This window comes from Ipomoea nil, unplaced genomic scaffold (genome assembly GCF_001879475.1).
Source record: "Ipomoea nil cultivar Tokyo-kokei standard unplaced genomic scaffold, Asagao_1.1 scaffold2403, whole genome shotgun sequence".
In the NCBI taxonomy this organism is placed as follows: Eukaryota; Viridiplantae; Streptophyta; class Magnoliopsida; order Solanales; family Convolvulaceae; genus Ipomoea; species Ipomoea nil.
Window position 1 is genome coordinate 688,076 of NW_017618831.1, and position 24,275 is coordinate 712,350.

The 24,275-nt window shown below is 33.9% G+C and overlaps 1 protein-coding gene across 1 annotated transcript; it reads right to left on the minus strand.

The window, feature by feature from the left end:
* Positions 1–1,459: 1,459 nt before the first annotated feature.
* Positions 1,460–23,993, minus strand: LOC109152218 (probable LRR receptor-like serine/threonine-protein kinase At3g47570). The gene is made up of 3 exons (XM_019299806.1): positions 22,856–23,993; positions 10,454–12,055; positions 1,460–1,991 (listed from the first exon to the last, which is right to left on the minus strand). The coding sequence occupies exons 1-3, from the start codon at positions 23,991–23,993 to the stop codon at positions 1,594–1,596; spliced, it is 3,138 nt and encodes a 1,045-aa protein (XP_019155351.1). The 3' UTR covers positions 1,460–1,593.
* Positions 23,994–24,275: the final 282 nt, after the last annotated feature.

A 24,275-nucleotide genomic window follows, 5' to 3' on the forward strand; every position in this document is an offset into this window, starting at 1 on the left:
GATTAAACTTATGAACTAATTCCTCAAGTCCTTTACACGTTTTCTCACTATATATATTTCGAAAAAGTTTAAACAATCTGAACCGATTTACCTCAATATTAGACTCGACTCTCTGCATCGTCACCTCACATTATTATTATTATTATTAGGGAGACATTATTATTATTAGGGAGTATTACTTAGAATGGAAAATGTAATACTTTTAGTCATTGGCCAGTATAAATACTAAGCCCTGTGACAAGCAGGAGATATGCAAAAACTTTTACTCAGGACTATAAGCAATAATGCTACCACTTGTATGTTTACTTACTCCTAATTACTTTCCGGTAACGTTATTACCTTCATCATCAACCCATAAGGTGAGGATGAGATGGTGTGGATCTCTTCTAAACTTTTGCCGCTCTTGATCGAGGTCTTACTTGACACAAACATGCATGATTAATCTCGATGTATAATTCTATTTAATTGATTGGTTGATAAATAAAATAAAATAAAATAAAATAAAAAAGGCAAACAAACAAACAAAAACACATGGTTGACCAAGTAGATTGAGCATTATTTTTGTACCTAAAGATTATGAATTCATGAATTCTTGTCATACCCTTATTGAGTAGTGGTTAGGAATTTCTCTCATCACCCCAAAAAAATTGTATTGATGGGATAAAAATATTAAATAATAGTTATATACCAATTCAACTATATATTTTGTAAAACTTGAACCATAAATACGTATCAAATTATATATAAATCAATAAATAAATATTCAAATCTATAATATAATTAACTTTGTTTTCTTTTAGGGAAATGACTAGCTTAATTAAGTTGACTTGGCGTCAAGGAAGAAAGCTAAGATAAATTAAAGCACAAAGTGGAAGACTTGGAATTTGGTGGTCAAAACTCAAAAGCACTTTGGAAAAAAAAAAAAAACAAACCTTATACATACATGCATGGTGCAAGAATGGAATTTGGTGGTGAGAATAAAAGGAGGTTTCCCCCCAGGCCACCTTATTACACTAATTCAAATTAAACATGATATAAAATTATTACAAGCACAACAAAGTCCAATTTTTAACACGGAGATGAAGAAATCATTCATCTTTCTCTCTTCGATTTCCACCAACTTGCTAGGATTTTTCAATTGTTCTTTACATCTTATTCCATGGTTGTTGCTTTCTTGATGTTAGAGAATTGAAGTTTTATTGCTAGGATTTCCACCAACTTGCTAGGATTTACGACATTCTTTTTAGTGCAGTTTTATTTCCTTATGAACTTATGTTAGGCTAATTAGTTGACTAATTGTGCATATCATATCTTAGGATCGTGTTACCCCAATTTAATTGAAATAGTTATACTCTAATTAATATATAAAATTTCAACCAAAATCACAACATGCATTTAATATAAGAACATAGATAATACTTGGAGCTTAGCTTGTTCCCCATCATACAACAAAATAAGAATCCAAGAAAAGTTTAAATCAAAATTAAAGAAACTTAGAGCAACATATATTAGGCAAATTGGAAAACAAGTTTTTCTTAATTTCTACCCATGGAGATGGAGACATTGTATGTCAAAAGACATGTTTGCATAATTTTATGCAAAGAAGGTCTTCTTTATCTTCTGTAATTCCCTGCTCACTTCATTCATATGCGTGCGATCCACTGGTGATCTTGAAGCACAAGTGAGTCCAATTTTGAAGATGGAGAGAAAGAAATTATGCACCTTGCTCTCTTCAATTTCCACCAAATTGCCATCATTCTCCAACTCTACATCCGGTGTTATTCCATGACGGCCTAGGCATGCTGAAAGCAACGGGTCTACTATCTCTACCACTTTCTCTGGCAAAGCCATCTCCACATACTCACAAAGACTGCTACATTCACCGTGGAATAAATCATCCGTGAGTCTCTTAGCAGTGAACATTTCCAACAAAAGGATTCCAAAGCTATACACATCTCCAAAAGTTGATGCCTTTGCTCCTATCCCGTACTCTAAAACCAAATTATTTGAGAAAACAAACAAAGCAAATGAAAACAAAAATAATTAATAGTGCATTTTAATTTTAGGGAAAGAACTTTTTCAACATAAGATATGATATATGATATATGATATATGATATATGAATATGATGTTTTCACTTAAGCTAGCTAGTTATGTACACAAGTGGTAAAGTTTTATGATGACAATATAATATTCTTACCTGGTGGAAAATAACCAATTGATCCCTTTAATCCAATGGTACTACTTTGTTCACCAATTGGATCTCCAATTGTGCTTGAATAAAGTCTCGATATACCAAAGTCTCCAACATGAGCAGTTAAGTCTTTGTCAAGCAGAATGTTACTTGGCTTTAGATCACAGTGAATAACCATCGGCTCACAATCATCATGGAGATAATGCAATGCAGAAGCTACATCAATTGCAATATTTAACCTTTGAAGAACACTTAGAATGGTTGTCCTTGCATTAGATGAATGTGTATGCAACCGCATATCCAAATCTCCATTTGACATGAACTCATAAACCAAAGCTTTGAATTCATTACCTGCAAAATCACAACTCGAGCAACAAGTCAAAATTGGAACAAGATTTCGGTGGCGTATGTTCCTCAACACCTTACATTCTGCAAGAAAGCTCTTCGAAGCTCCATTTTTTAAAAGGTCAAGTACCTTCACCGCAATTGTTTGTTCTCCTTCACCTTGCACATCAAATCTTCCTTTGTAAACAGATCCAAAACTTCCCGAACCGATCAAATTTATCTCAGAGAAACCATCAGTAGCTTGATGCAAGTCTCTATAAGGGATTTTGAAAAGCTTTTCAACTTTGGATGGCTTAACTGACTCCATCCTTTTTCCTTTCCTCCAACACAATGTTAGAAAAGCAATGAATGATGCAAACACCAGAGCCGAGCAGATACATGTGAAGATAACAATCATAGGCTTTAAATGCTTTCTGTGTTTTGTTTTCTTCACATGACATGGAGGCAGGTTTAGCTCAGGTATACCACCGCATAGCTTTTTGTTTCCAAGCAATGATACATTGGTTACCACTGCAAACACTCCAACTGTTGGTACCTCCCCCTCTAGATCATTGAAAGAGAGGTTCAAATATTGCAAGAGATGGAGCTTTTGGAGGTCTCTTGGTATCTGTCCAGTCAACTTGTTGTTTGAGATATCAAAATACGTTATGCTTTTTAAGGAAACCAAAGAAGGTGGGATTTTACCTTCAAAGAGATTATCATGCATATCAAGATATTGAAGGCTCAAACAATCTCCAATTGTATCTGGAATTTTGCCCGACAATTTGTTTCCAGAGATGTCTAAGGTATTTAGTGTTTTCAATTTGCCCACGGCGGGAGATAACGTTCCCGTGAATAAATTGCGGGAAAGATCAAGGTTCTTAGACAAAGATTGCAAATTAAAAACTTGTTGAGGAATGGTGCCATCTAGTTTGTTATTGAACAAATACAATTCATTCAAATTTCTGAAGTTTTCCACATTTGATGGTATATTGCCATCAAGACTGTTGTTATCCAAAAAAATTCCAGCTAGAGAAGTAAGATTAAAAAGAGTGAGTGGCATTTTTCCAGATAATTGGTTTCGTTCAAGATTCAAAAGTTGTAGTCTATGCAATTCACCTATCTCGCTGGGAATAACACCTGATAATAGATTGCTTCCTATACTGAAAGCAATCAAGCTAACTAGATTTTTTATTCCTCCAGGTATTGTACCAAATATCTTATTCTTTCCTAGATATAGGCGATCGAGTTTGGAAGAGAGGTTAGCTATGGTGTTTGGCAATTTACCTTCAAATCTATTTTCAGCAATGGAAAATATATTTAAATTACTACAATTGGATAGAGATGTTATAAAAGCCAAGTCATTGAGGGGATCATTGCTACCAAGAAGATTTTCCTCAAGGTTAAAATATACAAGATCTTCTAACCTTCCAATATTATCTGGAACTTTACCTACAAGATGGTTTTGTGATACCTCAAGAAGTTCAAGCTTAGAGGCATTGGGGAATGAAATTGGGATGGTTCCATGGAATTGGTTATCGGAAAAATAAAAGCCTCCCAAGTTTGGCATGGTGTCTCCTACGTAGCTTGGAATGGTCCCTTCAAGTGAGTTTCCGGATACTGAAAAGTTTTGTATAGAAGTCATATTGAAGAAAGAAGGAGATAGTGTACCAGTGAAATTGTTGGAACCAAGTGAAAGGATATTTAAACCCCAACACCGCGTAATGTCATGCGGAATACGTCCCTCCAAATGATTCATCTCCAAGCTCAACCTTTGAAGTGATGACAAATTCCCAAAAGTGGGAGGAATTCCACCTGTCAATCTGTTGCTACCCAAATATAGGCCTTGTAGCTTCTTCAAATTAGCTAGGAATTGGAATGCAGTAGTGAGGTTCCCCTGGAGGCCATTTTGAGACAAAGAGAGTTCCCTAAGGTGTACGCAGCTGCTGAGATTAAGCTTAGCCACTTCTCCCGTCAGTGCATTCGCAGCCAGGTAGAGAGATCTTAGTCGAAACAAACCACCAATCTCTCTTGGGATTTCACCGTACAACTTATTGCTATAGAGATGAAGAGCCCTGAGGAAAGTGAGATTTCCAATATGAGGAGATATGGTTCCCACCAACCCCATCTCAGGAAGCCTCAAAGCCACAACTCGTGGGTGTCGACGACCACACCTCACTCCTTGCCAACCACAATGGTGCACAGAGTCATTCCAGGAGTTAAGAACTACTCCTCCATTCGGATCATCATAAAAAATAATCCGGTTTTTAAACTCTAAAAGAGCAAGTCTATCGGTTTCATTTGATGAGTAGAAAGTAGCTGATGATGATGCAAAGGAGGAAGCTGTGGGAATATGGGTAACACTACATATTAAGCAAAAGAGAAGAAGATGGAGAATACAAAGAGCAGCTGATGAGAAATAAAAGAATGAGAGGGTTTTCTCATGGCTCATCATCTTCTTCATCACCTCCATAATTCAAAAAGATGGATTATTTAATTAGATAAACAAGCTAAGAGATCAGAGTGATGTGTTTTTCACACAGGGTAGGGTGTATATTATATTGTTTATATAGAAATGCTAAATCAAGATCGAATCTGATATGCGTACTGTTAATTGGTGACGCTAACTATGACGGACTTCCAACACTACAATTATATTTTAGCATTTGAATTCAAGAGCACTCTACGTCATAAATCGACAAGAGATAATACTTGATAGCAATCATTATTCCTTGGACCATGGTCTACATATTTGTGTGAATTATAAATAAAAAGTACATTGTTTGAAAGTATATGATTTTTTTTTTAATATTAAATGATGTATATTCAGTATACAAGTAATGTGCTTTTAATATATTAAGAATGTATATTGCACTCATGGTCCACACAATAATTTCCCACTTGATAGGGCAAATTATGCTGTGGAGTTTCAAAATTGTTCATAATTATGAATATATAGTTCAAACATTATGAACATATAGTTCTATAATTATGAACATATAGTTCTATAATTATGAACATAAAGTTGTGAACATAATTATGAATATATAGTTCTGTAATTATGAATATAGAGATTCAATAATTGTAAATATGAAGTTCAAAAATTATGAATATATAGCTTTATAATTATAAACATATAGTTCAATAATTATGAATATAGAGTTCTGTAATTGTGAATATAGAGTTTAATAATTATGAATATATAACTTTATAATTATGAATATATAATTCAGTAATTATAAACATAGAATCGTGTCCATCTTGTAAGGTGGACACGATTCCACGTCATAACGATTGACTTGATAGGGTCTGGGTCAGCGGTCAAGGTGGTTGGAAGGTGATTGAAATTTGGGCCAATTAATACAATGATTTTTCGAAGTAAGTTGATTAAATTAGGTTTGGGATTGATTGTCAAATATAATAATGTGAAAAATAGGATATAAGGGGAGGTAATTTTGGCGCAGGGGGTTTCGCACATCAATTTATATCATGGACCAGTGTCCATATAACATTATGGACCTAAATTGAAATGACGATGTACAAAATTCACACTTATAAGCAGTGTTATAAAAATCCGTTTACGTACCGATTAATCGACGCCTAGACGTTATGCGCTGGTTGGCCACCTAGCGTATCACCATAATCGGTGGTTTAGGCAATCGGCTGCCTAGGCGGCCAACTAGGCCGCCTAAGCACCGTCTAGGCTTCCTACGAAGTGTTCAAACTCTAGATGTTTTTTAGCTAAACATTTAATATTTTAGTATTAACCATTAAAGTATTAAATAAAAAATAAAAAAAAATACACAGGCATTTAGGCGGCGCTAGGCGCCCCCGAACGCCCGAAGAACGCTTAGCAATTTTTTCAACCATGCTTGTAAGGTACATAATTTTGATCATAACACAAGACACATACACATTTTTATATATTTACTTATTTTTCAAATATGATTTAAGTACAAAATTTGAGCTCTTATGCATAGAATTTCACAACACAAGACACAAAAATTTATAACATAAGACACAACTACTAATTTGTTTCAGGTACAGAATTCATACTCTTAAAGTATATAATTTCATAACACAAAATACAAAAACTCACAATATAAAACACATATACATGCACCAGGATCCACAATGCACTCATTGCACTGTGAACCTTCGTCAATGGTAGAAGCCTAGAAGGATTGCTTGTGAACTGTTCACCTTAGAATTTTCTAACAAGTTGCTGTTCTACTTCTAATCAAATTAAGAAATTTTAAATTAGACAAAATATGTGAATTTGTATATAATTTTATTTTTTGAATTTGGATCGATCAACATTATAATTAAATCATGGGTGTGTTTGGTTCATGGGTTTACTTCAAAAAAAAAAAAAAATTAAATCATAATTTAAGGGTGTGTTTGGTTCATGGGTTTACACTATAGGAATGAAAATCAAAATCATAGTTAGTGTTTGGTTGATAATTTTTTTTTTTAAATACAACTATGAAATTTAATTATCCATTCAATTAAAAATCTCATTCCCTAATTAAAAAGGATATCATTCCATCTTATTGGTAATATAATTTTTAAGTTCGGGTTAGTACTATTAGATTTTTGTTTTGATTTTTTTTTGTTTTGTATTTTTAAAACATTTATTCTTATTATAAGTCATAACAACCAAACATCAAAATGGTAATCATTCCAATTCCACCCTACTACCAAACATGTAAAATACTTTCACCAAAACCATTACCATTACATTGCCAAGTATTATGATTTCCATTCCGATTCTGATTCCATGTGCAAACCAAACACACCTTAATAATTCTTTTCTTTTGTCTATGTCAGGTCATCAGGTTGTATCAAGTGGTACTATACCTTGATTTATGAGAATGTCTACAACCTTTATCTGAGGTGCATTTTAGGTGAAATCCAACCCTTAGGAGGTAATTCAATCTAGGTTGTCAATGGCTAATTGCCTCTTGAAGTTTTACTTGACACAAACATGCATGATTAATCTCGAAGTATGATTCTAATTAATTGATTGCTTGATAAAACCAAAACCAAAAAAAAAAAAAAAAAAAAAAAAAAAAAAAAAAAAGATGACCAAGTAGATTGAACATTATTTTTGTATCTAAAGGTCACGAGTTCATGATGAATTGTTGTCATACCCTTATTGAGTAGTGGCTAGTTAGGAATTTCTCTCGTCATCCCAAAAAAATTGGATTGATTGGATAAAAATATTAAATAATACTTATATACCAATTCAACTATATATTTTGTAAAACTTGGACCATAAATACGTACCAAATTATAAATCAATCAATAAATATTGAAATCTATAATAATTAAGTTTATTTTCTTTTAGGGAAATGAGTAGCTTAAGTTGACTTCACGTCAAGGAAAACAGCTAAGATAATTAAACCACAAAGTGGAAGACTTGGAATTTGGTGGTCAAAGCTCAATAGCACTTTGGAAAAAACAAACCTCATACATGCATGCATGTGCAAGACTGGAATTTGGTGGTGAGAAATTGGAGGTTTCCCCGATCTTATTATACAAATTAGTATTTTTTATGCGCGATGGGCAAAAAATAGGTGCTCAATATTAATACATTATATTAAAATTGTAAATATATTTAGATTTTAGATATTTAAATTATTCTAAATAATAATAATAATAATGTAAATCATTTTTATAAAATTTGATATTTATATTTTATGTAATAATTAAAATATAACTCAAATATATAATGTGTATATATTATTATTAATGAAGAAGATAAGAAAATATATGATGGATGCATGTTCATGGTAACAATAGTAGAAAAGATAACGGAAGTTATAACGGTAGGGGTATGTTTGTCCAAAATATTTTAATGTACAACCTTTATAGCATAATGTACAAAAAAAAAAAACTTAACGAAAAAAACGGACATAAATCAGGGGTATAACTTTCATTCACACTTATTTAGATTCAAACATTAACACCGCGTTTGATTGGGAGGAAGAAATTAAGAAAGAAAAGAATTGGAATTTCGTCAAAAGTGAATAAAGTAAGAATCAAATTACATTGTTTGGTATAGATGAATAGAATTATTAGAATGGAATGGAAAGAAATGATATAAAGACTAAAATGTTCTTGTGTTGTTGTAATAATAATAATAATAATAATAATAATAATAATAATAATAATAATAATAATAGAGGACAAATATGTCAATATCCTATTTTTCTCATTTCCTTAGCTTCTTCCATTGAATTAGAATTCATGGGCAGGGGGATGAATTTCAATTCAATGGGTGGAAGGAATTGCATGCAATTCCCTCCCATCAATGAATTGCATTATTGGAAAAGAATTTCAATTACATCCAAACAAACACCATAGTTTATAGAAAAGATTGGTCGGGACGGAATAAAATAACAACTCTAAAAAAGAACTATTACATTGAAATTCTGCAAACATGATATAAAATTGGTTGTGAAGATGGATTGAAAAACTCAGATAGCCATTTTTCTATGCTTCCATTGGTGAATAATGTTATCATCTGCTGATGAAGACTCCCAGCTAGGCCATAATCAAATCTTAATCACCCCTGCATCATCTGTTTCATCTCACATACAGTCTATGTCTTTCTAGGAATGGGTCAATCTCTTCTGGTGCATTTCAGGAAGAGGAATCATTTCTGCTTTTGCGATAGTTGATGAAGCAGTTTGTGTTTTATCTAATCTCTCTGACATTTTTTATGGAAGAAGAGAAATTTTTGAGGAAGGAAAGAGGGATCCCTTTTCTGGTTGAGATTGTGGAGTTGGGATCTTCAAGAGCTAAGGAGGATGCAGCTGTTACGTTGCTCTCCTCAATTTATGTGTGAACAGTAATATGGTTCTCCGGCTAGGAGCTATCATATCCCTCCATTAATCACATTGTCCAACTGCAGTAACCCCAGACCACAACAACTGATGGTGCGCTTCTAACCATATATCTTAGCAAGTTACCATGAATGATTTCAATATCTCATTATTGTAATGAAATTATAGTGTGTATAAAAATGAAACTAAATAATGAGAGAAATTTACCCGTGCTCACTTTATGGACTTACAGTAGTTAACCAGTTTTAGAACCAATTAAAATGATAACTGTTTATACAAACTTTTAATCAAATTACAACACATAATATAACATGTATAGTAAATGTTTGCAGCTTGTTGCCATCATACAACAAAAGAGTAATCCACGAAAAAGTTTACATCAAAAGAAATTCAGAGCAACATATATTAGGTAAATTCAAAAACAAGCTTTTCTTAATTGCCAGCTAGTTCAACCTTAGCTTGGAGATATTGTATGTCACAAGACATGATTGCTTAATTGTATGCAAAGAAGGACTTCTTAATCTTGTGTAATTCCCTGCACACTTCATTCATATGTATGCGATCCATTGGTGATCTTGAAGCACAAGTGAGCCCAATTTTGAAGATGGAGAGGAAGAAGCTATGCACCTTGCTCTCTTCAATTTCCACCAAATTGCCATGATTCCCCAACTCTACATCCGGTGTTATTCCATGACTGCTTTCAAGGAATGCTAAAAGAGACGGGTCTACAATCTCTATCACTTCATCTGGTAACGCCATCTCCACATACTCACAAAGACTGCTACATTCACCATTGAATAAATCATTCGTTGGTCTCTTAGCTGTGAACATTTCCAACAAAAGAATACCAAAGCTATACACATCTCCAAAAGTTGATGCCTTTGCTCCTATCCCATACTCTAAATCCAAATTATTTGTGAAAACAAAGAAAGCAAACGAGAAAAAAATTAATAGAGCATTTTAATTTTTGGGAAAGAACTTCTTCAACATAAGATATGATATATGAATATGACTTTTTTTTCTTAAGCTAGCAAGCTAGTTATGGAAACGGAGTGGTAAAGTTTTATGACAATATTAATCTTACCTGGTGGAACATAACCAATTGACCCCTTTAATTCAATGGTACTAGTTTGTTCACCAATTGGATCTCCAATTGTACGTGAATAAAGTCTTGATATACCAAAGTCTCCAATATGAGCAGTTAAGTCTTTGTCAAGCAGAATGTTACTTGGCTTTAGATCACAATGAATAACCGCCGGTTCACAATCATCATGGAGATAATGCAATGCAGAAGCTACATCAATTGCAATGTTTAACCTTTGAAGAACACTTAGAACGGTTATCCTTGCATTAAATGAATGTGTATGCAACCACATATCCAAATCCCCATTTTCCATGAACTCATAAACCAAGGCTTTGAATTCATTACCATCAAAATCATAGCTCGAGCAGCAAGTCAAAATTGGAACAAGATTTCGATGCCGTATGTTCCTCAACACCTTACATTCTGCAAGAAAGCTCTTTGAAGCTCCATTTTTTAAAAGGTCAAGTACCTTCACCGCAATTGTTTGTTCTCCTCCACCTTGCTCAAATCTTCCTTTGTAAACAGAGCCAAAACTTCCCAAACCGATCAAATTTGTCTCAGAGAAACCATTAGTAGCTTGATGCAGGTCTCTATAAGGGATTTTGGAAAGCTTTTCAACTTTAGATGGCTTAGCTGACTCCATCCTTTTTTGTTTCCTCCAACACAATGTTAGAAAAGCAATGAATGATACAAACACCAGAGCCGAGCAGATACATGTGAAGATAACAATCATTAGCTTTAAATGCTTTGTGTGTTTTGTTTTCTTCACAGGACATGGAGGCAACTTTAGCTCAGCTATACCACCGCATAGCTTCTTGTTTCCAAGCAATGATACATTGGTTGCCACTGCAAACACTCCAACTGTTGGTACCTCGCCCTCTAGATCATTGAATGAAAGGTTCAAATATTGCAAGAGAGGGAGCTTTTGGAGGTCTCTTGGTATCTCTCCCGTCAACTTATTATTTGAGATATCCAAATGTGTAATGCTCTTTAACAAAACCAAAGAAGGTGGGACTTTACCTTCAAAGAGATTATCATGCATATCTAGATATTCAAGGCTCAAACAATCTCCAATTGCATATGGAATTTTGCCCGACAATTTATTTCCAGAGATGTCTAAGGCATTTAGTGTTTTCAATTTACCCACGGCAGGAGATAACGAGCCAGTGAATGAATTACTGGAAAGGTCAAGGTACTTAGACAAAGATGGCAAATTAAGAACTTGTTCGGGAATGGTGCCATCTAGTTTGTTATTGTTCATGTACCATACATTCAAATTCCTGAAGTTTTCCACATTTGAAGGTATATTGCCATTAAAATTGTTGTTACCCAAATCAATTCCAGCTAGGGAAGTAAGGTTAAAAAGAATGAGTGGCATTTTTCCAAACAATTGGTTATCTTCAAGACTCAAAAGTTGTAGTTTATGCAATTCACCTATCTCACTAGGAATAACACCTGATAATAAATTGTCTCCTATACTGAAACCAATCAAGCTAACTAGATTTTTTATTCCTTTGGGTATTGTACCAAATATCTTATTCTCTCTTAGATATAGAAAATGGAGTTTGGATGAGAGGTTAGCTATTGTGTTTGGCAATTTACCTTCAAATCCATTTTCTGAAATGGAAAAGCCAATTAAATTACTAGAATTGGACAAAGATGTTATAAAAGCCAAGTCATTGAGGGGATCATTGCTACCAAGAAGATTTGTCTCAATGTTCAAACGTAGAAGATCTTTTAACCTTCCAATATTATCTGGAACTTTACCTACAAGATGGTTTTGTGATACCTCAAGAATTTGAAGCTTAGAGGCGTTGGGAAATGAAATGGGGATAGTCCCATGGAATTTGTTTCCACCAAAATAAAATATTTCCAAGTTTGGCAGGGTGTCTCCTATGTAGCTTGGAATGGTCCCTTCAAGTGAGTTTTCGGTTACTACAAAACTTTGTATAGAAGTCATATTGAAGAAAGAAGGAGATAGTGTACCAGTGAAATTGTTGACGCCAAGTGAAAGCAAATTTAAATTCCAACACCGCGTAATCTCATGTGGAATACATCCCTCCAAATGATTCATCTTCAAGTCCAACTTTTGAAGTGATGACAAATTCCCAATAGTGGGAGGAATTCCACCTGTCAATCTGTTGTTTTCTAGAGATAGTACTTGTAGCTTCTTCAAATTAGGTAGGAATTGGAATGCAGTATGGAGGTTCCCCTGGAGGCCATTTTGAGCAAAATAGAGTTTCCTAAGGTGTACGCAGCTGCTGAGGTTAAGCTTAGCCACTTCTCCCGTCAGTGCGTTCACAGACAGGCCGAGAGATCTTAGTCGAAACAAACCACCAATCTCTTTTGGGATTTCACCGTACAACTTATTGCTATAGAGATCAAGAACCCTGAGGAAAGTGAGATTTCCAATATGAGGAGATATGGTTCCCACCAACCCCATCTCAGGAAGCTCCAAACCCACAACTCGTAGGTGTCGACGACCACAGCTCACTCCTTGCCAACCACAATGGTGCACAGAGTCATTCCAGGACTTAAGAACTACTCCATTGGGATCATCATCAGAAATAATCCGGTGTTTAAACTCTAAAAGAGCAAGTCTATCAGTTTCATTTGATGAGTAGAAAGCAGGTGATGATGATGATGATGATGCAAAGGAGGAAGTGGGAATAAGGGTAACACTACATACTAAGCAAAACAGAAGAAGATGGAGGAGAGTACAAAGAGCAGCTGATGATGACGATGAGAAATAATAGAATGAGAGGGTTTTCTCATGCCTCATCATTATCTTCTTCATTAGAGAGTGATGTGTATTTTGATCACAGGCTAGGGTACGTGTATATTTATTGTTTATATAGACATGCTAATTCAAGATCGAATCTGATCTGATATGCGTACTGTTAATTGGTCACGCTAGCCCTGACGGACTTACTACACTACAATTATATTTTAAGGAGTAGCATTTGAATTCAACAGCACTCTACATCATAAATCAACAAGAGATAATTCTTGATAGCAATCATTATTCCATGGATCATGGTTACACATTTAGTATACAAATAATATATTTTTAACATATTAAAAAGGTATATTATATTTATGGTCACACAGCTATGTAGACCATGTTCACGGAATAATTTGCCACTTGATACAATCGTTATGCTGTGGAACCGTGTCCACCTTATAAGGTGAACACGGTTCTATGTTCATAATTACTGAACTATATGTTCATAATTATAAAGTTATATATTCATAATTATTGAACTCTATATTCACAATTACAGAACTCTATGTTCATAATTACTGAACTATATGTTCATAATTATAAAACTATATATTCATGATTTTTGAACTTTATATTCACAATTATTGAATCTCTATATTCATAATTACAGAACTATATGTTCATAACTTTTGAACTATATATTCATAATTATAAATTATTTTGGAACCATGTCCGCCTTACACGGTTCCATAGCATAATTTGCCCACTTGATAGGTCTGGGTTAGCGGTCAAGGTGGTTGGGAGGTGATTGAAATTTGGGTCAATTAATACAATGCATTTTTGGAAGTAAGCTGATTAAAATAGGTTTTGGATTGATTGTCAAATATAATAATGGGAAAAATAGGACTAATGGGGAGCTAATTTTGGCGAAGATCAATTTATATCATGGATTGATTGTCAAATATAATAATGGGAAAAATAGGACTAAGGGGGAGCTAATTTTGGCGAAGATCAATTTATATCATGGACCAACGTCCACATATAATATTTTGGGCCTAAATTGAAACGATGGTGTACAGACATCATGGCGACTCAACTAAACATAAACCACCACACTGCCGCTAGTGAGACTCAATCCTTGATCATTCTTCCAAAGTTTCACTTCTGTGACCAGTTGAGCTGCCCATGTAGGTATGATGTACAGAATTCATACTTGTAAGTAGTGTTGTAAAAATCTCGCTTAGGCACCGATTAATCGATGCCTAAGCGTTATGCGCTAGTTAGTCACCTAGCGTATCACCATAATCGGTGATTTAGGCAATTGGCCGACTAGGCAGTTGACTAAGCCACCTAAGCACCGCATAGGCTACTTAGGCGCTGATCGCTTAGGCTTCCTAGGAAGTGTTCAAACTCTAGATGTTTTTAGGTAAATATTTAATATTTTAGTATTAACCATTAAAGCATTAAATAGTTTATAATTATCAAGTCTTAAAAAATTTAAAAATTATAAACAAAATTTAAAAAAAAAAAAAAATACACGGGCGTCTAGGCGCTAAGTACCAAATTGATTTACTTATTTTTTCAAATTTTAAGGTACAGAATTTTGATCATAAGACAAGACTCATACACATTTTATATATTTACTTATTTTTCAAATCTGATTTAAGTACAAAATTTGACTTCATATGCACAGAATTACACAACATAAGACACAAAAATTCATAACATAAAACACAACTACTAATTTGTTTCAGGTACATATTTCATACTCGTAAGAAGAACATAATTTCATAACACATACAAAAACTCACAACATAAAACACATACACATGCACCAAGATCCACAATGCACTCATTCCACCGTAACCTTGGTCAATGGTATAAGACTATGGCCCTGTTTGGTAAAATGGCTGTTAGCTGTTAGCTGATTGTGTTAATTAGAGGGTATAAATAGTTGATAACATTAGCTGATTGTAGAAAAGTGTTTGGTAAATTAGCTGATAGTTGTTTGGTATAATTTCTTTTTTCAAAAAGCTAATTGAAAAAGTTGCTTGGAGTAGCTTTTTGGATTTTAGCCTTTTGGAGTTGCAAAAAGCTAATTAATTAAACATTTCTATTGATATTTTAACTAAATCAAACAATTAATAGTGGTCAAATAGGCCAAAATTGACCTATAGGCCAATTTTTTACCAAACAGGGCCTATAAGAATTGCTTGTGAACTGTTCACCTTAGAATTTTCTAACAAGTTGTTGTTCTACCGATCAAATTAAGAAATTTTAAATTAGATCAAGCCTCAGTGGAGACGTTGTTGACTCTTTATGCTTCATTAGGTTGAGAAAGTATGTTTGAACAGATACTACAATGTAATTGAGTCAGTATCAGTAAAAAAAAAATAGACAAAATATGTGAATTTGTGTATAATTTTATTTTTTGAATTTGGATCGATCAACATTATAATTAGATCATAATCTAACTATCTAAGGGTGTGTTTGGTTCATGGGTTTACACTATAGGAATGAGAATCAAAATTATTGTTAGTGTTTTTTGAAAGCTACTGGCGCTATTACATTGTAGTATCTGTTCAAAATTATTGTTAGTGTTTAGTTGACAACTTTTTTAAATACAACTATGAGATTTGATTACCCATCCAATTAAAAATCTCATTTTCTAAAAAGGGTATCATTCTATCTTATTGGTAATATAATTTTTAAGTTTGGGTTAGTACTATTAGATTTTTGTTTTGTTTTTTTTTTCTTTTTTTTTTTTGTATTTATAAAACATTTATTCCCATTATAGGTCATACACCACAAAACATCAAAATTGGTAAGCATTCCAATTCCACCCTACTACCAAACATGTAAAATATTTTTACTAAAATCATTACCATTATATTACAAAGTATTTAATTTCCATTCCGATTCTGATTCTATGTTCAAACCAAACACACCTTAATAATTCTTTTCTTTTGTCTATGTCAGATCAGGTCGTATCAAGTGGTATTATACCTTGATTTACGAGAATGTCTACAACCTTTATCTAAGGTGCATTTTTGGTGAAGTCCAACCTCTAGGATGTAATCTAATCTAGGTTGCCAATGGCTAACTGGCTCAAATCAAGAAAATAAATAGATAGTTTTCATAAGGAGTTGATCTTAAAATCTTGTGATTATCAAACTAATTGTTCGACCAATTTGGTTGGAGTTGCCTTATCAATAGGACTTTGATATTATTGGTGAGATGTTCTATGTTGTGTATACAGTGGTTCTCCACTTCTCCCCTTATATTTTATTTTCAATATTATTGGTTAATAAGATGGGATCGGACTCAATATTAATGAAAAAACGTTCTATGTTTTGTATGACGTGGTTCTCCGCTCCTTTCACTTAATCACTCTTTTTGGGTTCTGTCAAAATCCTCATCTTGTTATTTTCAAGCTAAGTTATTGCCTAGGGCCCCATATGTTTGAAAATCAATAGCATTATTTTCAATTAATTAGGATAAGAATATTAGCTCAAAGTTGAATTGGTTACGCACGCTAGCTATGAGTCTATGACGGACTTACTACACTACAATTCAAGAGCAGTCTAAATCATAAATCGACAAGAGATAATAATACTTGATAGGGTCTGGGTCAGCGGTCAAGGTGGTTAATTGGGAGGTGATTGAAATTTGGGCCAATTAATACTATGGTCCAAATTGACTGGTATAGATTATAAGTTATATTTGACAAACATACCTAAAGCTGAAACGTAATAAGCTAGAAGCTGAAAATTGAAGAGGTGCATGTTAAGCTAGCTGATTATGTTTAAAAGTGTTTGATAAAATTAGTTTTTTGATAAGCTGATAAATGTAAAACGACAAACGAATATGTTCATAAAATTTAAATAGTTTTAAATTTATATAGGTTTGTTTACATATTAAAATTTAACATTTTGAAATGAAACTATTAGCATAATCATGATCTAGTATCTCATAATAATGAAGTAGCAATACTGTTGCAAATCTCCTTTATCTCAATATAATAGAGGTCTCACTTAAATTTTCATTGATGGAGATATTACTACTTGAATCTTGAAGTTCATCGCGCAGTATGTAATCTGGATGCTGCTCAAGCATATTAAAATCATGTCATCTTGTATATTTAATTGGAGGATCAATGGACTTATGAACGGACGATTGGAGTTGGAACTTTAAGGAGTTGCTGGGCGGTGAATAGTTGCGGAAGAAAATGAATAAAAATATAGGAGAAGAGAAAGACCCAAAGGATTTTAATTCGGATGGGTAAATGATGTCAAGATCATTTATTTAAAATAATAAAGATAAAGATGGAAAAAAAGTTAGGAAGCTACTAGCTTATTTTTGAAATGCTACTTAAAATACTTTTAAGTGTACAAATGATACCCATTTACTTCTTTTATATTGGCTACATTATTTGTCAAAACTTAAGCTTAATTTTATTAGACTGTATTAGGTTCTGGATTTGAATCAATATCTACTTCAGAGTAGTCTGAATCTCAGTCACAACGTATTTGAGAATGGCAAATAACAGAATTCTGATTTTCAGACCCACTTTTCAGACAGTATTTGAATTAATTGGAGCAGCTTAAAATGAGGGCTTTAAGCTGCATTATTCAAACAAGGTGGTTGTTGATTTTCGCTATATAAAGAGCGGAATTTTTGAATTAATAAGTTGATTAAACTTATGAACTAATTCCTTAAGTCCTTTACACGTTTTCTCACTATGTATATTTCAAAAAAGTTTAAACAACCTGAACCGATTTACCTTAATATTAGACTCAACTCTCTGCATCGTCACCTCACATTATTATTATTATTAGGGAGACATTATTATTATCAGTGGCGGATCCAGAAAATAATGTGAGTGGGGGCGTACTTAACTCGAGATATCGCTTCTAAGAAAAAATTACATGCAAAAAAAAAGTATAATTAAAAAATATATTTAATTTATTGAAGGGTGGGAAGAGCTAAAATAAAGATAAGGCGGCATAATCCATAGAAGCTAAAATATACATGCAAAAAAAAGTAGAATTGAAAAATACATTTAATTTATTGAATGGTGAGAAGAGCTAAAATAAAGATAAGAAGCTAAAACATAATAAAATGTTATAGGTGGGATTTGAAACTGTGACTCTCCATGTAATATTCAAGGTTCAACCCACTGATTTACTAAACATTTTAATCACTTATTCATGTACTTATATATTAGTAGAAAAGATTGATGGGGGGCAGTGGCCCCCACTGCCCCCATTGTGGCTCCGCCACTGATTATTATTAGGGAGTATTACTTAGAATGGAAAGTGTAATACTTTTGATAAAAAATATAATACTTTTAGTCATTGGCCAGTATAAATACTAAGCCCTTGTGACAAGCAGGAGATATGCAAAAACTTGTACTCAGAACTATAAGCAATAATGCTACCACTTGTATGTTTACTTACTCCTAATTACTTTCCGGTAACGTGTTATTACCTTCATCATCAACCCATAAGGTGAGGATGAGATGGTGTGGATCTCTTCTAAACTTTTGCCGCTCTTGATCGAGGTCTTACTTGACACAAACATGCATGATTAATCTCGATGTATAATTCTATTTAATTGATTGGTTGATAAATAAAATAAAATAAAATAAAGGCAAACAAACAAACAAAAACACATGGTTGACCAAGTAGATTGAGCATTATTTTTGTACCTAAAGATTATGAATTCATAAATTCTTGTCATACCCTTATTGTGTAGTGGTTAGGAATTTCTCTCATCACCCCAAAAAAAATTGTATTGATGGGATAAAAATATTAAATAATAGTTATATACCAATTCAACTATATATTTTGTAAAACTTGGACCATAAATACGTATCAAATTATATATAAATCAATAAATAAATATTCAAATCTATAATATAATTAACTTTGTTTTCTTTCAGGGAAATGACTAGCTTAATTAAGTTGACTTGACGTCAAGGAAGAAAGCTAAGATAAATTAAAGCACAAAGTCGAAGACTTGGAATTTGGTGGTCAAAACTCAAAAGCACTTTGAAAAAAAAAAAAAAAAACCTCATACATGCATGGTGCAAGAATGGAATTTGGTGGTGAGAGAAAAAGGAGGTTTCCCCCAGGCCACCTTATTACACTAATTCAAATTAAACATGATATATAATATTATTACAAGCACAACAGAGTCCAATTTTTAACACGGAGATGAAGAAATCATTCATATTTCTCTCTTCGATTTCCACCAATTTGCTAGGATTTTTCAATTGTTCTTTACATCTTATTCCATGGTTGTTGCTTTCTTGATGTTAGAGAATTGAAGCATTGGGTCAACAATCTTCAGCACTTCATCTGGCAATGTTGTCTCTACATATTCCGAAAGGCTACTACAATTGTCACTAAAAAAAGTTATATGTGAGTCTTTTTTCAGTAAACATTTCTAATAAAAGGATTCCATAACTGTATACATCTCAATAATTAAGTTGATGCATTTGCTCCAATCCCGTATTCTAGATCCAAATATTTGTCAAAGACAAAATGATCAAGTGTAAGAATAAAATCATGTAAGAATAAATTGGACTGGTTGGATAGTTGACTTGCTAATCACAAAGTTCAGCTTTCTGAGCTAAATAGCTAATCATAAAGTTCGGTTAATTTACCTCTTTGTGCTCCTTTATCGATCAGCTAGAGTCACAAAGTGAAATTTATTTAAATCCACCTCTGCATCCCTTGTTTCATTTTGCACTCCAAATGTTTCTAGGAATAGTTCAATCTCTTCTGGTGCTTTTGAAGGAGAGGGATCATCTATTCATCTCCATCTCATCCCCATTCATGTTATGGGGAATCTTAGCCTATAATTACTGGTAATAACTGTGTATCATCACTTCATGATTACTCTCTTCAAGGCTATACCTCTGTATCAACTGTTTCAACAACTTCCCTAGTATCTCCTCGGCGAAGTTTAATCCATTCTAGTGTAATCCCAAGAGGATCATCATGCACGGTACATAGATAAATTTGCGCTGCACATTAACATAATTCGCCAATAACTATTCAGTAGGTCAGACTGTTAGAGAAACGCGACATTAACTTTGACTGAAGTGAGAAGAAGGAAAGTATGAAGAAATTTACGAGAAATGCAGCGAGGAAGCTATTAATGGAGGAGGGGATGGTTTCCAATTTTTACGACATATCTTAGGATCGTGTACGTCAATTTAATAGAAATAGTTATAAAATTTCAATCAAATTAACATATAAAATTTCAATCAAATCACAACATGCAATTAATATAAGAACATAGATAATACTTGGAGCTTAATTGGCTTGTTCCCCATCATAAAACAAAAAATATGAATCCAAGAAAAGTTTAAATCAAAATTCAAGAAATTTAGAGCAACATATAATAAACAAATTGGAAAACATACAAGCTTTTCTTAATTTCTATCCATGGAGATATTGTATGTCACAAGACACGTTTGCTTAATTTTATGCAAAGAAGGCCTTCTTTATCTTTTGTAATTCCCTGCTCACTTCATTCATATGCATGCGATCCATTGGTGATCTTGAAGCACAAGTGAGTCCAATTTTGAAGATGGAGAGGAAGAAGTTATGGACCTTGCTTTCTTCAATTTCCACTAAATTGCCATTATTTCCCAACTCTACATCCGGTGTTATTCCATGATTGCTTTCTAGGCATGTTGAAAGCAATGGGTCTACTATCTCTATCACTTCCTCGGGCAACGCCATCTCCACATACTCACAAAGACTGCTACATTCACAATTGAAAAAATCATCTGTGGGTCTCTTAGCTGTGAACATTTCCAACAAAAGGATTCCAAAGCTATACACATCTCCAAAAGTTGATGCCTTTGCTCCTATCCCGTACTCTAAATTCAAATTATTTGTGAAAACGAACAAAGAAAATGAAAAAATAATATTAATAGAGCATTTTAATTTTTAGGAAAGAACTTCTTCAAACATAAGATATGATATATGAATATGACTTTTTCTCTTAAGCTAGCTAGTTATGGAGACAAGTGGTAAAGTTTTATGACAATATTCTTACCTGGTGGAACATAACCAATTGACCCCTTTAATCCAATGGTACTACTTTGTTCACCAATTGGATCTCCAATTGTACGTGAATAAAGTCTTGAAATGCCAAAGTCTCCAACATGTGCAGTTAAGTCTTTGTCAAGCAAAATGTTACTTGGCTTTAGATCACAATGAATAACCATCGGCTCACAATCATCATGGAGATAATGCAATGCAGAAGCTACTTCAATTGCAATGTTTAACCTTTGAAGAACACTTAGAATAGTTGTCCTTGCATTAGAAGCATGTGTATGCAACCACATATCCAAATCCCCATTTTCCATGAACTCATAAACCAAAGCTTTGAATTCATTACCTGCAAAATCACAACTCGAGCAGCAAGTCAAAATTGGAACAAGATTTCGGTGGCGTATGTTCCTCAACACTTTACATTCTGCAAGAAAGCTCTTTGAAGCTCCATTTTTAAAAAGGTCAAGTACCTTCACCGCAATTGTTTGATCACCTCCCCGTGCTCAAATCTTCCTTTGTAAACAGAGCCAAAACTTCCCGAACCGATCAAATTCGTGTCAGAGAAACCATCCGTAGCTTGATGCAGGTCTCTATAAGGGATTTTGGAAAGCTTTTCAACTTTGGATGGCTTAGATGGCTCCATCCTTTTTTGTTTCCTCCAACACAATGTTAAAAATGCAATGAATGATGCAAACACCAGAGCTAAGCAGATACATGTGAAGATAACAATCATAAGCTTTAAATGCTTTTTGTGTTTTGTTTTCTTCACAGGACATGGAGGCAGCTTTAGCTCAGATATACCACCGCATAGCTTTTTGTTTCCAAGCAATGATACATTGGTTGCCACTGCAAACACTCCAACTGTTGGTACCTCCCCCTCTAGATCATTGAAAGAAAGGTTCAAATATTGCAAGAGAGGGAGCTTTTGGAGGTCTCTCGGTAACTGTCCAGTCAACTTGTTGTTTGAGATATCCAAATACGTAATGCTTTTTAAGGAAACCAAAGAAGGTGGGACTTTACCTTCAAAGAGATTATCATGCATATCAAGATATTCAAGGCTCAAACAATCTCCAATTGTATCTGGAATTTTTCCCGACAATTTGTTTCCAGAGATGTCTAAGGCATTTAGTGTTTTCAATTTGCCCACGGCAGGAGATAACGGACCAGTGAATGAATTATGGGAAAGGTAAAGGTACTTTGACAAAGATGGCAAATTAAAAACTTGTTGAGGAATGGTGCCATCTAGTTTGTTATTGTTCATGTACAATTCATTCAAACTCCTGAAGTTTTCCACATTTGAGGGTATATTGCCATCAAAATTGTTGTTATTCAAAACAATTGAAGCTAGAGAAGTAAGGTTAAAAAGAGTGAGTGGCATTTTTCCAGATAATTCGTTTCGCTCAAGACTCAATGCTTGTAGTTTATGCAATTCACCTATCTCACTAGGAATAACACCAGATAATAGGTTGCTTTCTATACTGAAACCGATCAAGCTAACTAGGTTTTTTATTGCTCCGGGTATTGTACCAAATATCTTATTGTCTCCTAGATATAGGAAATTGAGTTTGGATGAGAGGTTAGCTATGGTGTTGGGCAATGTACCTTCAAATCTATTTTCATCAATGGCAAATATATTTAAATTACTGCAATTGGACAGAGATGTTATAAAAGCCAAGTCATTGAGGGGATCATTGCTACCAAGAAGATTGTGCCAAAGGTGCAAAACTAAAAGATCTTTCAACCTTCCAATATTATCTGGGACTTTACCTACAAGATGGTTTTGTGATACCTCAAGAATTTGAAGCTTAGAGGCGTTGGGGAATGAAATAGGAATAGTTCCATGGAAGTTGTTTTCACCAAAATAAAATCTTTTCAAGTTTGGCATGGTGTCTCCTATGTAACTTGGAATGGTCCCTTCAAGTGAGTTTGCGGATAGTGAAAAAATTTGTATAGAAGTCATATTGAAGAAAGAAGGAGATAGTGTACCAGTGAAATTGTTGGCACCAAGTGAAAGGATATTTAAACCCCAACACCGCGTAATGTCATGCGGAATACGTCCCTCCAAATGATTCATCTCCAAGCTCAACTTTCGAAGTGATGACAAATTCCCAAAAGTGGTGGGAGGAATTCCACCTGTCAATTTGTTTCTACCCAGAGATAGTTGTTGTATCTTCTTCAAATTAGCTAGGAATGCAGTAGGGATCTTCCCTTGGAGGGCATTGTTAGAAAGTTCAAGTTCCCTAAGCTGTAAGCAGTTGCTAAAATTAAGGGCAACCAGTTCTCCCGTCAGTGCATTCGAAGCCAGGTAGAGAGATCTTAGTCGAAACAAACCACCAATCTCTCCTGGAATTTCACCATAGAAATTATTGCCATTGAGATGAAGAACCCTGAGGAAAGTGAGATTTCCAATATGAGGAGATATGGTTCCCACCAACCCCATCTCAGGAAGCTCCAAACCCACAACTCGTCGGTGTTTGCGGCCACAACTAACTCCTTGCCAATAACAATGGTGCAAAGAGTCATTCCAGGAGTTAAGAATAACTCCATGCGGATCATCAGAAATAATCCGGTGTTTAAACTCTAAAAGAGCAATTCTATCGGTTTCATTTGAGTAGAGAGTAGGTGATGATGATACAAAGGAGGAAGTGGGAATAAGGGAAACACTGCATATTAAGCAAAACAGAAAATAAAAGAGTGAGGAGAGGGTTTTCTCATGGCTCATCTTCTTAATCACCTCCATCTCTGAACTAGAATTCAAAAAGATAGATGGGATTTAGATAAACAAGAGAGTGAATGATGTGTTTCTCTCACAGGGTATTATATATTGCTTATATAGATGTGCTAAATCAAGAATCTGGTGCATGCATGCATGCATATGATAATCAAAATGGACTCCGTCACCCAAGAAATTTATGATATGCGTGTAACCAGATGCAAATTAAATACACCTCATACCATGCTCCATACGCCAATTTAGAATTTTGTGATACTAAAGTGTTTGACAAATTGATTCTAGATAGTC